At 44.0% G+C, this 15,273-nt stretch overlaps 1 protein-coding gene across 1 annotated transcript in view; it reads right to left on the bottom strand.

Moving 5' to 3' along the window:
* The window catches only part of PDZD2 (PDZ domain containing 2), a 202,410-nt gene that overhangs the window by 54,321 nt on the left and 132,816 nt on the right, over nucleotides 1–15,273 (bottom strand). The window contains 2 exon segments of the mRNA XM_030968474.1: nucleotides 495–637; nucleotides 14,031–14,433. Of these exon segments, the coding sequence (XP_030824334.1) occupies nucleotides 495–637; nucleotides 14,031–14,433 (546 nt within the window).

Below are 15,273 nucleotides of genomic sequence, written 5' to 3'. Positions count from 1 at the left end.
GGGGCTCAGAAAGGTGCCCACCTGAAATCATTGTTATAACCAGGGGAATTTCACTCTCTTTGCAGGGCTGAGACTCCACAAGTCCTCTCTGTGTCCCACTGGATTAGGTAAGGGAACGGTAGCAAGCCCCATCTCCACCCCATCAGGAACACCAGGGCAGTCAGTAAGCACCCTGTGGTTGCACAACTGATGCCATGGGAAAGGCACATCTTCCAAATATGGGCTTGGGGTAAAGCTCAACAAGCCATCAGGCTCCTTGGTTTTCCCTTCACCACCAAGGCAGTGTTTGATCTGTCTACAGTTTGGACAAAACCTTCTAGAAGAAGCTTCAGTGATCAAACAGAAAAATAAATTTTTAGTCTGACAGTGTCATATTCTCACCCTCACACCACAGGAGGGCAAAACCCCAAACTCCTCTCATGAACCCAGATAATAGTGATGGCTGTGGTTATCCCATCACACCCACCACCATGAAGGCACCACTGTCACCTCACCTGTGTGCAGAGCCGCCTTCCTCCACGTGGGTGACGATGATGCTGTGAGGGGACCGCTTTGACCCTCTGCCTCCCGTTATCTGGATTCCCAGCCCGTCCGTCCCCTTCAGGATGTGCATCTTCCATATGCGGCAACCTTCTCGCTGAGAGAAAACGTGCAGAAAGTCCTTCAATTTGGATTTGGAACACCAGGAGAGGGCTGGGAGGGTATGGGAGGGAGCTATTTAGCATCTTGCTGCCCATCACCACACACCTGTATAGCCCAAGCTATACTGGTGTTTCTGCTGAGCTTTGCTATGTTAGCTGTGGTCCAAGCGAAGGAGGCAGAAAGGAGGAGGCAGCACAAAGCAGGGTCAGCACGCAGAAGTTTCCTTGCAGGGGTGTTTGCAGCTTTTCTGAGCCACGCAGAGGCACTGCTCTCAATGTCCTGATCCTTCCTGGAGCAACCAGTGGCCTCAAACCCCTTCGCCAAAACTCAAGGATGAGCCGTGCAGGGCTGCAGAGGACCAAGATGTGGTTCAAGGGGGACCTTGAACATCAGATGGTGCAGCTGCTGTTGCAGCAGGGACCAGAGTTGCATCACATAGCAGTGCTTCCCTCTCCAGAGGGGTTTGCAGGATTTGAGACACAGGGAAAAAACCACCAACTTCAAATTATCAGCTGCCAATCAAGTATTTCTTACTGGGCAGCTGTGGCACAGACTGTAAATAATAAATTTACCCACTGTGGAGAATAATTTTCAGTATAAGGAAGGTAATAAAAATAATGTTCAGGACACCTTTAGTTGCTTTGGTTATTTTTAATTGCTGTAAAGATTTACCCAAAAAGCAGTTTACAAACTTCAGAGCACTATGAAATGCACAACAGAAACTAGCTCTCATAAGTCCTACTGGCAGGACTGGGCACAAGGAAACACAAGTGCGACAGTATCAGCAGAGCAAAAAAGGAAAGAGAGAAACAAGCAAGCAAGATAAGTAAGGCAGTTGCCAGGATGCTGTCAGAGAGGGGAAGAACCAGGACTACAGGATTATGAAAAACCCTTGGAAGTTTTCAAGCTTGCAAGACAGCAAAATGCACAATTCGGAGGCAATTTTTAAGCCTTGTGTTGTAGTCACCAGGCACCAGGTCAGCTATTTCTGACTGGGTGTGTTATGCACACAAGTAACATTCTCACACTACCCAAACGCCCAAGTAGCAAAGATGATTAAAATTTCATAGCAAACTGTGAAGAGCATGCACAAATTGCTGCTTGTTTCTGAGAAGGAGAACTGCTAAATATATTGGCAAACCCAAGGGCTGCAGCAGCAACCTGCAGATTTTAGGCCACTGCTGTTTATCAGAGTATTAAGTGAAAAAAATGTGGGGTTTTTTTCACTTGATCCCTGAAACTTTTAAAATATTACTTTTTCAGGAAAAAGGAACAAAGAAGTCAGTAGCTACAACATTATTTTAAGAATAAAGTGAAAAATAACAAGAATAATTAATTATTATCAATACTAACATTACTAATGTTAACATAAATATTAATAATAACAACATCTATGATATTAATGAATCCTAGCCCTTAGACCACAAGTAGGAGAAACAGAAAAACCAAACGAGGTTCTATAAGAGGTGACCCAGAAGTCTGAGCCTGAAAACATACACCTGTGGGTAATTTGTTAACTTGAAAGCCTTGCAGATGGGCAATATCCCAGCAGGTTTAACTGGGATCTTCAATGCCTTTATAAAGGGCCAGTCTCCTGCTGAATAACAGGACATGTCAGGACAGAGGATGCTTTAAAATAAATTAGAGTGACATATGAGACACTGTGTTAAATGCAGGGGCAAGAGTCAACTATATTTATCTAGCTAAAAAACAGAACTGAACTACAGCATGAAAATGCTCCAGAGAAATTTTATTGCTGTGAAGTACCTTGCACACATAATGAAGACAGTACAGCAGAGAAATACAATCTCTCTATCTCCCCCAGCCAAGCCCAGGCTGAAAAGATGACCATCCATTCTCCTCCTAAGATGCCACTTTGAATGTCCCTTTGTTAAACCCAGTTTGGAAGCAGACTTTCCAATAAAATTTAACAATGCAGTCATAAAATTGCTTTTAATTACTTGGAAAAGCTTTTTGGAACGTAAGTTACACCAAGACCCACAATGTGCCTGGCTTGCACTCCTTAGCGCTCTTCTCTATCACACACTTTATTGCAAAAATTCCCAAATTTATTCTTAACTGACCAACTTTTAAATATTCATATACAGAGCACATAATAAGAGCAAATGGCAAGACTACTGCTCTTCATAAAAGTACCAATCTCATTCCCTTTGAATGCCCACTAAAATCAAAAGCTGTTGCAAAGTAATCAAAAGCGCTTGCGAAGTAAAGCACTGTTCAGTGCAAACATGGGCAGAAAAACAATCCACAAAGACAACAAAACCATCTGGCACATGCCCAAACATGTATTTCTTTCACTCATTTTCAAATGCCACTGCCACCAAGTGCTGTGTAAGAAAACGCTGTCCCTTCAGTCCTCGGTCAGCTGCAGGGATTTCACTGGGAATAAACAACTCAGTGTCATCAGCTGGAAATCAGAACCCCTCACTGTTCTTTCCCTTTCCTTCATAAAACATTCATTGCTCTTCACTGAACCATGCACTGAAAGCAAACACCCCCCACCAACATACACATACTTCTGAGGGATGTCACTCCCAGATTTTGAAAGCTATGTATGAAGAGCAGACTGCCAGCCTTTCCTTGAGGCCTGGAGAAAGGGGGTGTCCAGCAGAACCCCCTTTCCTTCCCCATGAAGCTGCTGTGTTCCCTGTACAGAGCATGGGATACTTCACAGCTCGCTAAAAATGATGCTGCTTTGAACGTGCATCTTAAGTGAGTCAATCACAGGAAAGCCTTAAAAGTAAAGCTCTGTGCCAATTCTAAGGATTTATAAATGCATTTAAATTTTACTTAAAGCTGGTTTTGTTGAGTTACTGGGGACTTCCAGGTTAAACTATACAAAGCTTAAATGCTTTAAAAAATAAGAAAAGGAAAAAAAAGTAGTAATGAATGTGTTTATTTTTGAAAATTATAAAGTATCGTATTTTCAAGCTTTCCTTCATGAACAAAAAGGCTTCAAGCTCACTTAGTCTTTAAATGAAAGCTAGGATTCTGGTGCATTCACTCCACTCCAGAGACTTGCAATACCCAAAGGAAACTCCAAGTGTAGTTAGTTTTGGGGCATTTTGCAGGTCTGATGTCACTGCCCTTGGAGCCTGCTTAATCCCTGCCCAGAGGATGAGTTTAAATGCTGACCGTTCTTCTTTGATCGTCTGCACGATTCCAGTTGCTGCTCAGCTGCTGTCAGTTCCACATTTCTATTAACATCTGAATTTTCCCATCCTCTCAAAGTAATTCTCACAGCTTCACTTTTAAATAACTCAGAATAACATCCCCTCAGCTTTGTTCACCAGCGACACAAGAAATCTGTACATGTGACCTCACAGCTCTTGGTGCAAAAGCACTTGAAGCACAAAGCACAGATGTGCTGATGCCAGCTCAGTCTCAAACTCCAGAAATCCTCATCAAGGGCAGAGAGTGAGGCACTACTAGCCCCTACCACAGCCAGGGACCAGGTGATATCCAGCCTTGCTTACTCCTTAGGAGACTGAACTATATTCCTTGGCCAAAGGCAGGTCACAAGCACCCTGTGCAGCACCTGAGAACAGGTGTTATGAGAACAGGCTCATAACAGGATGTTATGATCTGCTATGCAACAGTTGGCTTTTGCTACTATGTATACTCTTTTGCAAATTATTATAAATTGTAACTACTTCTCCACATAAAGTGAAAACAGTAATTGCTTTTGTGAACAGTGTAACTAAAATTGCGCCTAAAGCAAGGCTATCACAAGATGTAAGCGTGCTTGCAAAGGATGTATCACAAGATACAACTGCTCTTGAAAAAAAGTATAACCAAGACAGCACAGGCAGAGAACAAAATACCATAAAGGGAATCTAAAGTGGCATGAGAAGACCACCCTGGACTGTCCCCCTGATGGACCCGTGGAAACAGTAGCTGTGGACTTATGCAATGCTGGGGCAACTTAAGGCGGAGTTGTGGTAAACTGGCTCCGAAAACGTGCAAAGTCACTCGAGAAAGTAATGCAACTGTAACACTGTAAAGGATTGCTGGCTAAAAAATTGAGTGAGCCTCTGGCTGCTGCCATGCACTCAGAGCTGCTACTTTTGCTTTATTGATCTGTCCCTTATTTTCCATTATTAAACTCTTCAAATTTTGAGGAGTGACCTTCATTTCTCACCATGAGATGTATACTTGTATATGACAATCCAAAGAATGCTATGCAATTCACCTGAGATTTGGTGAAGATGGACATTCAGAAAGACATGCTTGCTTTGAGAGTTTCAAAGCAATAAAAAGCAAAAATTAATTGTTAGGGACTTGAACAAACTTTATCTCTGCCCAGATGTACCCCCATGGACTTTGCCTGTAATCCCAGGCAGCAGCAGCCCTGCCTACATGGATTTCTCCCAGCAAAGGATTTCATGGACATGATGAACCAACATCTGTCAAAGTCAGTCTCAGAGGACAAGATGAGATTGGGTCATCTCTTGAAATCCCTTCCAGACTTGCATTTTTTTACTTCCTTCACACAGCAAGCAGAAACACAAATGGTCAAGTCAGGCTGCAGCTGGACTAATGGCTAATTTCTGTTCTCCACAGTTACATCACTCCTAGTGACTCAACTTTCCTCCCAACTTGGCTCTTTCAAGCAGGCAGCCTTTTGGACCAGATTTTCCTGCTTGAATCTGATCAACTTCAAAGTGCCTAGGTTACAAATAATTTAAATGTTTTAAAAGACAGTATGAATATTCTACTTGGATTAATTGCGAAGCAGGGGGGCCCACAGGGGAAGGGTCATCTTATGTAACAGACCACAAGTGAGAATAGAGAATACAACTTGCAGCTTCCAGTGGGTCCCCACAGGCCGTTTTTTCTCCACTATGAAGCCATTGTACATCAGGCAGCCTCTGCTGAGAGCGAGCCTACATCTGGAATAAACTAAGAGTGCTGCAGATCAGAAAGGGAGCGTGCTGCCAGTGCGACGTGGGGAAGCTCGCCTTCCGCCTGCTCCGAGTGCACACCATCAAACACTCCGTTTCATAAGCATATCATTAATAAAACAAAAAGGAACGTTTTTCCTCCAAGTGTTGAGGAAAAAAATAAATAAATGAGCAAAAGACACTGGAGCCATTCTTTCCCCCGCTTCCCCTTTACTAGCTAATTGCAGGGGATTTAAAAGGGGTTTGACTTATTTTGACTGTACTGTGTTCAAGAAGCTGCAAATCTGTATATACAAAAGAAAAAAAATTGCTTTGAAATCTTTCATAAAAGACAAGCTTGGCAGGAGCAAGGTGTAAACAAATGGAAAACAGAAACACCGTAAGTAGTTAAAAAGTCAGACAGTAAAATGGAAAATGTAAAATAGTTGTCTACGAAAAAACACTTTCTGTCACAGCAGCAATTCAGACGAAGCTGATGCAAATATGTAACAATTTTAAAACAAAAACAGAGATAAGCCCTGATAAGAATATCAATAACCATTCAAAGTCTGTATGCACACACTGACTGACTGACATGGACCTGAATGCAGCCCATGGGATGACTCCTGCCCTTAATTCAACGTGGATTTTTACTGTCTGTCTGCAGGGACCAGTTCCCACTTACAAACTTCTTAGGGTCTCCCATTAGGAGCAGCAGAAGCAAGAAGTGAGATCTTCCTCACCAGCCACGAACCTGCTCTGGAAATATGACATTGAACAGAAAGTTCCAAGTTCCATGCATTATAAAAATTTACTTCAATAAGCTTCACAGCAGCTGGCAACCAGCATGCTGATCACAAGAGCTGAAAACCAGCACAAAACGCCCTGAACAGAAATGCATTACATTAGACCTGTAGTACAACAAACCCTCTCTACATGAACAGGGAAAACACTGGGATGGTCCCAGCACATACCACTGCCCCGCATTCTTCACTGATGTGAGATCAATTAAAAGCACTACTCCTAGCTCCCTGCCCCACCTTGGATCACATCATGCCTCCTCCCACTATTCCTCATTCCCCAGCAGGCAGGTGGGACAGACAGATGGGTAGCTGGGGAATTAACTTGCACCATCACATACCAGGTGAGCAGCCTGAATGCATCAGTCTTAAGATACAGTCAAAAGCCATCACTCTTCACATCTCAGATATTAATGTGAATGACTCAGCACCAGAAAATCATGCAAAAATCTGATTTTTGCAGATTCATAACAAAACAATTATTTCATTAGTGGATAATGAGTGTATTTTTTATCTGATCTTAGCCACGTTATTTTTAAGGCTGAATCTGAAAGCAGGACCCCTGTTTTCATCTACTACACTGGGTTTTGTTTTCTTTGTTGCACAAGCAAGCTGAACAACTCCAAGATAAATCAAAAGCCGGGGAGGGAAATAATCTTAAATTTCTTTATCAATAAATTATTCCAAGACAGGAGTTCTTTGTCCATCCTTACTGCCTATGAAAGTTTCTTAATGCTGAACCACTGAAGCCTTTGGCTTCTGCCTCTGGGTGATGCAAGTGTGTCTCCTACACTACTGAAAAGAGGGGGGAAACCCCCAAACCCAACAGGAACCACACAGTATTGACAATATAAATTCTCCATGTCCTCAAAGCCAGAAGCACAGACACAACTGTGATTTCACTCAAGTGTTCATTTCTGATCTCACAAGTCCCCTTGTTTGGACAAACAGCCGCCAGACATTTGGCATCTTTTCACGAAAATGTGAGTACTTTCCCCATGAAAAGAGAAGTGTCCTAGGGGATGAAGCCTGGGGAACAGTAAAAAGCAAAAACATACTCTCCCCCAAACACAAACACATAATTAAAATACACAAACTAGGGAGCACAGCAGAGTGGATGAAAATTTCACAAGCTTAAGCAAGACTGTCGCCCAGGGACCCATCTCCTGAGACAGACTGCTTGTTGACATAATTTCCTTGGCAAGGGCTTTAAACATTTTATCAGCCAGTGCAAGCACCTGAACTATACCATCACCCCTCACAAAAACCTGCTGGAATCATTTGTCATCCTGAACCATCACCAGCTGGATTGCACCCCTCTGAACTGTTCCACTCTTGCCATCAGCTGAATCATTATTCAGAGATCAGACAAAGGATTTTCTCCTCTGTCTCTGACCCTAGGGGGTTTTTCTGCCTGGCAATTGCCCCTGAGGAGGCTCAGGCTTTTAAGGGCTACAGGTGTTTGCACTCTACTGGGTACTGAGTAGCCAGTCTCATGCTCTTGGTGGGCTTTTGGGAATGGCTGGTTGCTTAGTCTGAAGTTTCTCAGAAAACACCCTTGCAGTCTGCAGCAGATTAAAGCCCAGCCTAGAGTAGGTCACCACACACTGATGTCAGCTAAACAGGGGTGTCTCACGGTGACTGGTATTACATCTGTCCACAGCAGGAATCTTTAGGATTTGCTCAGTGCTTTCAGCACTCTGCCTCAAAAATTAAGTGTATGTAGCTTTATAATTCCAACAAATGCCTGAAACATTGCAGCACCACAGCAGACAACATACTCTATTTTTAGGCATGTCCACTTGGTTTCAACTATTCACACTTAATGATTAAAACATAAAATGGTGTGAACTTGAATTCAGCTAAAGCTAGTCATCTGCATTTCAGTTGTGGGTCTGCTGTCTCTTTAACACAGCACACAAAATATTAAGAGAAAAGGCCCAAACACCCCCTTTCTGTGTGGGTGGGAAATGCTTTCATAGGAGGGTTTTCACCTATGGTTTACGATAGCTGAGTATGGCTGAGCCCTCCTGCAACAGAACCTTGCACGCTCCCTTTGGGGATAGCTCATTTCCAAGAGTGAAGGCCGCGTTTCAAGGTGACACAGTAAAACCAACACATTGTAACTTACCCATTACCAGACTATCTCTACATCCAAGCACCCTTGGAAAATTCAGTACAAAAACAAGATAAAAGGACAAGTCGTTATTCAAAATTAAAGTCTACAGCACCACAGCTGCAGCTATCACTTAAATCACAGCAAAGGCAAGCAGAATCTTAAGTCAGTTGAAAAAATTTGGCAGCAAGCGACTTAACCCCAGAAAATCGGGATGCTTGTTGTTTTATGGCAAGGTGGAACATAACTGGCAGCAAAAAATATTAACTGTAATTTCACTGCTAGTTACATCAAAGCATTTCCTAAAACCCCAAGCAAAAACAAGGCCAAGTTTGTCAGTGCTGTACAGCTGCAATTAAAAGACAGCCCTCGTCCCTAAGAGAGTTTACAACCCAAAACAGACAACAAAGAGGAAAGACATGCTTATCACAGTGCACATTAAACCTTCAAGACAGTAGATAGCCCCAGGATCCATGTTAATGAAAGTTGGAAGAAAACACAACAGATAAAAAGATGTTAAGAACTGAATCAGATTCTGAGGAAGGCCTTTACATGACTAAAAGTATCTACATTAACACCTAAACCCAGTGTTATTTAGGTCTAAACCGTGCATCACAAGAATCCCATAAAAGCCTTGATGAAACAGTAATTACTGCTTAGGCTGCCAAAAAAAAGATGATGTAAAGCAACTTAGCTTCAGTAGCTTCACTGGACTACCTTGCTCACAGCAAGTTACACATTTTGGTGCAGCAAAAGGGTGAGAATTTTTTTTTTCCCATCAAGTTTAACAAAATAGTAAAATGCTTAAAGCCATTACATTATCTCAAGCCTCATGTTTTGATTCCTGTAATGTGCTATTAAGCCTTCCTCTTCTGCTTGGCAAGATAAGGAACATTTTCCACTAACCAAAAGTCAAGGTAACGCTGGCATTTACCAACACTAATTGGCAAGTACTGCTGTAGAATGGCTGTCAGCCTTCCCTAACTGCAAAGCAAAATGCAATTCAAAAGCATTCATCCCTACCCAAGATGAGCCACATCAGTAAGAAAGCAATAATGGGCCCAAAGAATGAAAAGAGCTGCTGATAAAATGTACCATGCAGTACAAAAGCAAGTCCTGGTTGGTTCTCTACATACAGACACGTCTGTGTGCACCTGTGCACAGGCTCACAGGTCTGGAGAGGGTTGTGGTCCATGCAAGCTGGGCTCAGTTGGGCAGTAAGAGCAAAGCTGGCTAGGCAGGCACACTGCTCTGGGGACTGAGACCAAAGCAATGGGGTCAACAGCATGGAGCCAAGATCCTCAACTACTGCTATAACCCAGAGCTGCCCAAAAACCTCTAGGAGGCAAGGCATTAACATTCCCTTGCCTTCCCCTTTCTCTCCTTTTTTGTTAAGATGGCACGCTGACTTCAGAAAAGCATCACACACAGTTTGCAGAACCACCAGATGCTAATCTGTTTCCATCCTGGAAAGGTATCCCACCACAACCCCATCCCACAGTGCCATCACCACCCAGGACACCCTGAACTCCTCCCATGCCATGTATCTTTGGCACTGGAGAAATACTGAAATGCACAGCCCCAGTCCCTTTCACCTGCCTCCCTTAACTATTAGAGCATTTTCACGCTGCCTAATGTCCTTTACACAGTTTCCACTAGTCACTGATAAATTTGGATCTGGATTTCAAGACCTTAATAATTTGGATGCTTATAAAGAAGAGAATTCAAGGCCGTTCTGGGGGTGTCTTGTTTTTGCTCTTAACAGCTGGGTTTTTCAGGACTTTCAGAGCATCCTGCTGAGGGCGGAGGAAGCCAAGGTGGCTAGTCTGTTCTGGTATAACTCATCTTTGTCCAAGCTTCCTCTGGCTTCATCAGTGAAAGCCAAACCTGGCCAAACCTGAAAGCCAAACTTCTCATCATGCCAGCAAAACCTGGATCTGTTTCAGTCCCCTCTGACAACCAGACTCCAGCCCCTCACACTCCTAATCTGGTCTTTGCAAATCCCAGTCCTACTTCTGATCCATGCCCATGCCAGCTGTATCTGGCCATCTCTAGGCACTCCTTAGGGGCTGAACAACAACAGAATGCAGTTCACAGACCTTCCAAAAAGACCAGGACAAAAAAACTGAGAACAAAACTGAGGCATTCTGTCCTACCAGTCAACACAGTGAAACCACAGGACTGGTATATTGAGAGGAAAGTTCACAGTTTCCTGTTCTTTATAAGTTTTATTCAAGGATTCACAGTTTCCTTTTCTATATAGTTTTTAATGGGCTCCAGCAGCCCCTTCCCATACTTCTCTTCCATCTGTGCCTGTATAAACACCCTGCAAAACTACACCCTGTCTCAGGCCACTGAATAGAAGAAGTAAACTTTGATATCTGTGTTTAAGCTCCCAATCTTCACAGGATATGATGGGTCATTACTCCAGCTCAGAGACTGCCTAATCTTAAATCACTGCCCTTGACTCCCACTGCTGCCAGCCTGGGTCCTCTCCAAGGTCAGATCTGCTTTCCAGATCTTAGAGATCTTCCTGTCAGGCAGATACACAGCTTTGCTGCTTTGAATCTCCACATTTTTAAAAGTCATTTAGGTTCATCCTAAAAACATTGCAGCATAACTTAACCACCTGTAAACATTAAATGCTGCCTGCTAATTGACAGGTACAATATTTACTGAGGGTTACATCCCAGCAGACAGCCTAGCAGATTTGTTTATACACAGCGATAGCAATGCCAAGCGCAAGGAGAGACAGATCAAGATCTGAGAGATGAAAGCAAGCCTGAAGAAGGGGACTGGCACATGCACACAAACCAGTAACACAGGAATCTCCTGGCAGGTTCACTCGACAAACAGTATTCATCTCGCCTGTCGCCTCATGATCCAGCATTGCTGTTATGAGCGGCATGCACAGAGAAAATGGGAGACAAAATGGCAGAACAACCCCATGCTTGTGGGAGAAGCATCCTGAAAGCAAAAGGCACTGAAATGGAGCGTAGATGCCTCAAAAGCTCTCCTAGCACAACATCCCCTAGGCACTGGCCATGAGCTGGCTGCTGGGATCAGCACAGTAGTGGCTGAAGACATGCAGATCAACCCAACCTCTTCTCCCCTATTTTGGTTACAACTTCAAACTAATTTTTTATGGAGAGGAAAAAAAAGGAATTTTCCTGGACTCCACATTTCAGTTTCAATAAAGCTCCAACCTGCTTCCTGGGGTGGGAAAAGAGCAGCGGAGAAGACCAGGGAGGTCCTCCCACATCCATGCTGGTCCCTGAGTGGCTTCTCAAAGCCTTTCCTCCCACCTGCAGCCATCTAGTCTGCCGCAGGCTGGGTGTCCCCTGAAAGCAAATATAGTGCTCCCCAGGGGCACAGGGCTGACAGCTGTGGATATTCAATTAGCCAGAATGTGGAGGAGATGGTGAGCACGGGGCAGGCTGCTTTCCCCATGGAGAGAGTGCCCTGCCAATGCACCCTGTCCCTGCTCAGGAGGAGATAACTCATCCTGAGGCTACGGGAGGTTTGGCTTGCGCTTTGAAGCCTGGAAGGAGGCTGCAACTTCTGACAGGACATCCTGGACGCCGTTTTCAAAAGGCTCCTGACACAACTGGATCTCACATGCCTGAGTGCCAGGTCATGCTTTGAAAACAGAGCTGGAAGTGAGATCTGAGGCTCCCAAGTGTATTCATTCCTCACCTTTTTTCTTAACAGGAAACAAATAATTTTGAAAATTTTCTTCACTGTCCCTATTCAATACTTAAGAACCTTAATTAGGCCACTCATTACTCTGATAGCAGCTACCCCACAGATGCTGTAAGTGATGGGCTTCTATAAGCCCCCCTTGCCATTAAAAAGCAAAGGATGAGCTAGGCGTGCTATTCAGGCTCCAGATATTCACATTTCTCCTCATTCAAATGTCAGGAAAATGTAATTAGTGCTGACACAGACGGAGGTCATATTTCCAAGCAAAATATTAGGGGGGAAGGAAATAAAAAAAACAATAGAGAAGCAATTTTACTAAATGACACTAGACCACAACTGAACAGATTACAGCTCTTGAATTTTTCCAGTGCCTCAGCTATGTTTTTACGTTTCACAAAGCCATCCTGTATGTGCTTTGCATTAAAAATTTACTTATTGCTCACATGGATACATATATGTTCTGAATTTAACAATTTACTCCTCAGACCAAAATGATTCAAAACATCAAGGTACCACTAGCACGAGATGGCTCTGGATCAAGAGTTGGTTTTTTTTTTACACATATATTTTTGGCTTTCCACTTCAAAAAAAAGTCTGATCAATTTCATTTACAACATGTGTTTAAGCATCTTCAGAACAGATTCAAGAAGCCTTTATATGGACCAGAACTTTCAAAACACCGAATGATTCATTTATTTATTTTTAAGCTGTTAATGTTTTCTTTCAGAATGACTATAGTTATGAGGCTTGCAAGAACACACACACAAACACCCTACCCTTTCTGTGGCACCATAGAATCCAACATGTCTCACTGATGCAAAGAGCAAGTTTTTGCAATTACGCTTCTTTTAAAACCAGAGGTTTTTTTAATTGCTTTTAGCTCCTACAAAGTACTTTAAATTAAATTACTGTAACTTTACAACCACGATCACCACTACCCTAGAGTAGTGCTGAGGAGCACTAATTCAGAGGGCACGTTTAATTCCCTGCTTTTCTCTACAGAATTTAGTGATGAGATGTCCACTCGCAGTGCTTTGTTACCAGTTTTGAAGTCTTAAAACCAAAACCAGCTGCTGCAGCCAGCCCCAAGCCCAGCAAAGCAGCCTTCATCTGTTTATACTATCAGTGCCTCTGGAAAGATTGGCAGACAGTGCTTCTGGTGATAGATGCATACTGAAACCTGATCAAGGCTTGGGTTATTTTCCTCCATCCAGCAATGCTGCAATTCCAGACAGGCAACAAACCCCAAGATCTCCATTAGGACAAAGAGAGAAGCAATGAAAGCCCCGATCCCACTGTCATCCCAAACATTAACAAATCGTCTATCTCATCAACTCTGAGCAAAATCCACAATTACTTCCATGTGGTTCCCAGACACTGGCCAAACAAGTTTCGTATCACAAATACATGCAATGTGGTCTGGTGCATCAAAAAGGGAAGCTTCAATCCCAATGTTAACATGAATTGCAAGGTGACATCAAGTCCAGGCAGAGCTAAACATGAAGCTCCAAAGGACAAAAATTACCATCTTCTACTGACATCTCCTGCTCCAGTGTTATAGGGTCATCAGCTGTCTCAACAAAAAATCCTGAGGCCAACCCTGACAGGTCAAGAGATTAAAGGACCTACCCGCCATCAGAGATGGAGTATGACAGAGGTTTCCAACAATTACTATTTAACTCTCCAATTCTCCTGCCCCCCTGTTTTAGATGCCATCCCACAGCCGGGTGCCCTGACAGCTTGTCTTGTCACCTACAGGCTCAGCCCAAGGTCAGAGCATCAAAACCAGAGAATTGCTTGAGAAATCAACCTAATTTGCTTGCACATCTTCTGCTTTCTTCTCCAGAAGAATCAAATCAAACGTACCTGGGCAGCCTGGTCCCCAATGTCTGGCATGCCATCATCTGACAGGCGGCCCCGGTACGGCGCCCCGGTGCCCTGGTGCTGCTCCTCCCCATTGCTCTCTGCTTCCGAGGTCTCTGGCTGAGCAGCCTCCACCTCCATCGGGGTGCAGTGCCCGTTCCCGTGCTCCGAGCCCAGCTTCTCCTTGCTGTCCTTGCTGCCCGGCGTCCTGGTGATGACCCCGAACTTCCTGGTCCTTTTCCCATTTTGAGCAGCTCTGTCTCCGGGCTCAGGGCTGGGCTTGGCTTTGGGGTCGCAGCTGTTGCTGTTGTTGCCGTTGGAGGGAGGCAGAGGCGCTTTGCGCTTGATGCGGCGCAACATGATCAGGTAGACAAAGCCGCCATTCCAGCACTGCTCGGCCAGGTAACTGCAAGGAAAGGGATGTGTGAAAACCACGGACCACTCACCCTGCAGCGCCCACATCCCACCCCAACATCCCAACTCTCTGCACCTCATGATGTTCATGCACTGTCTCAGCCAGCTGATTACCTGGTGTATGGACAGGTTAGGATAACGCGAGGAATTGGCAAATGCTCTTTCCTCAGAATCAGAAGAAAATATCAGGAATAATTAACAGCCCTACCAGCCACCCAGGCTGATCCCACCACAGCATAACATGACAGCTGATAAATGCCACCAGTTCACACGCCCTGACCTCCATATCTGCAGCACAGCAACATGTAAAGGTGAAGTAAGGAAAGCAGAGCACAGAATGTTCTCAGCAGAGTATTAAAATAAAGAAATATTTTCTAAAAATAATTGAAAATCAGGCAGGATTCATTTGTGCAGAAGCCCATAGAGCATCTGCATCTGAAATGAGCCTCCTTAATGAAACTAATCTTCTGCTTCAGCATATGTACATGCTTTGAAGACCGCTGGGAAAATAAAAAAATGAGCCATTAGGGTAAGCAGGCACAGCACCAATGGCCCCAGTACAGCAAGGCACAGCACTACCAGGCATCCCAGATGCTTTATAGAGACGTGGAAATCAGGCGGGTTTCCTTTATAACAAGCATATTCTAATCAAAACAGGGACCAAGTCATCTCAGTTGTGCAAGGAGCAGGACCCAGGTTCTCCTACCAGAGCAAAGCATCACTTCCCCTACCAAAGTCTCAAGACATGGCTTGGAGGAATTAACATTTCTGCTTCAAACAAACCCTCTGTGACCTTACAGAAACTGCACCCACTGATGCAAAAGGGGAATCT

Source organism: Camarhynchus parvulus, chromosome Z, assembly GCF_901933205.1.
Source record: "Camarhynchus parvulus chromosome Z, STF_HiC, whole genome shotgun sequence".
NCBI lineage: Eukaryota > Metazoa > Chordata > Aves > Passeriformes > Thraupidae > Camarhynchus > Camarhynchus parvulus.
The sequence above is the reverse complement of the archived record's forward strand: the minus strand, read 5'-3'. Positions and strand labels throughout refer to the sequence as shown.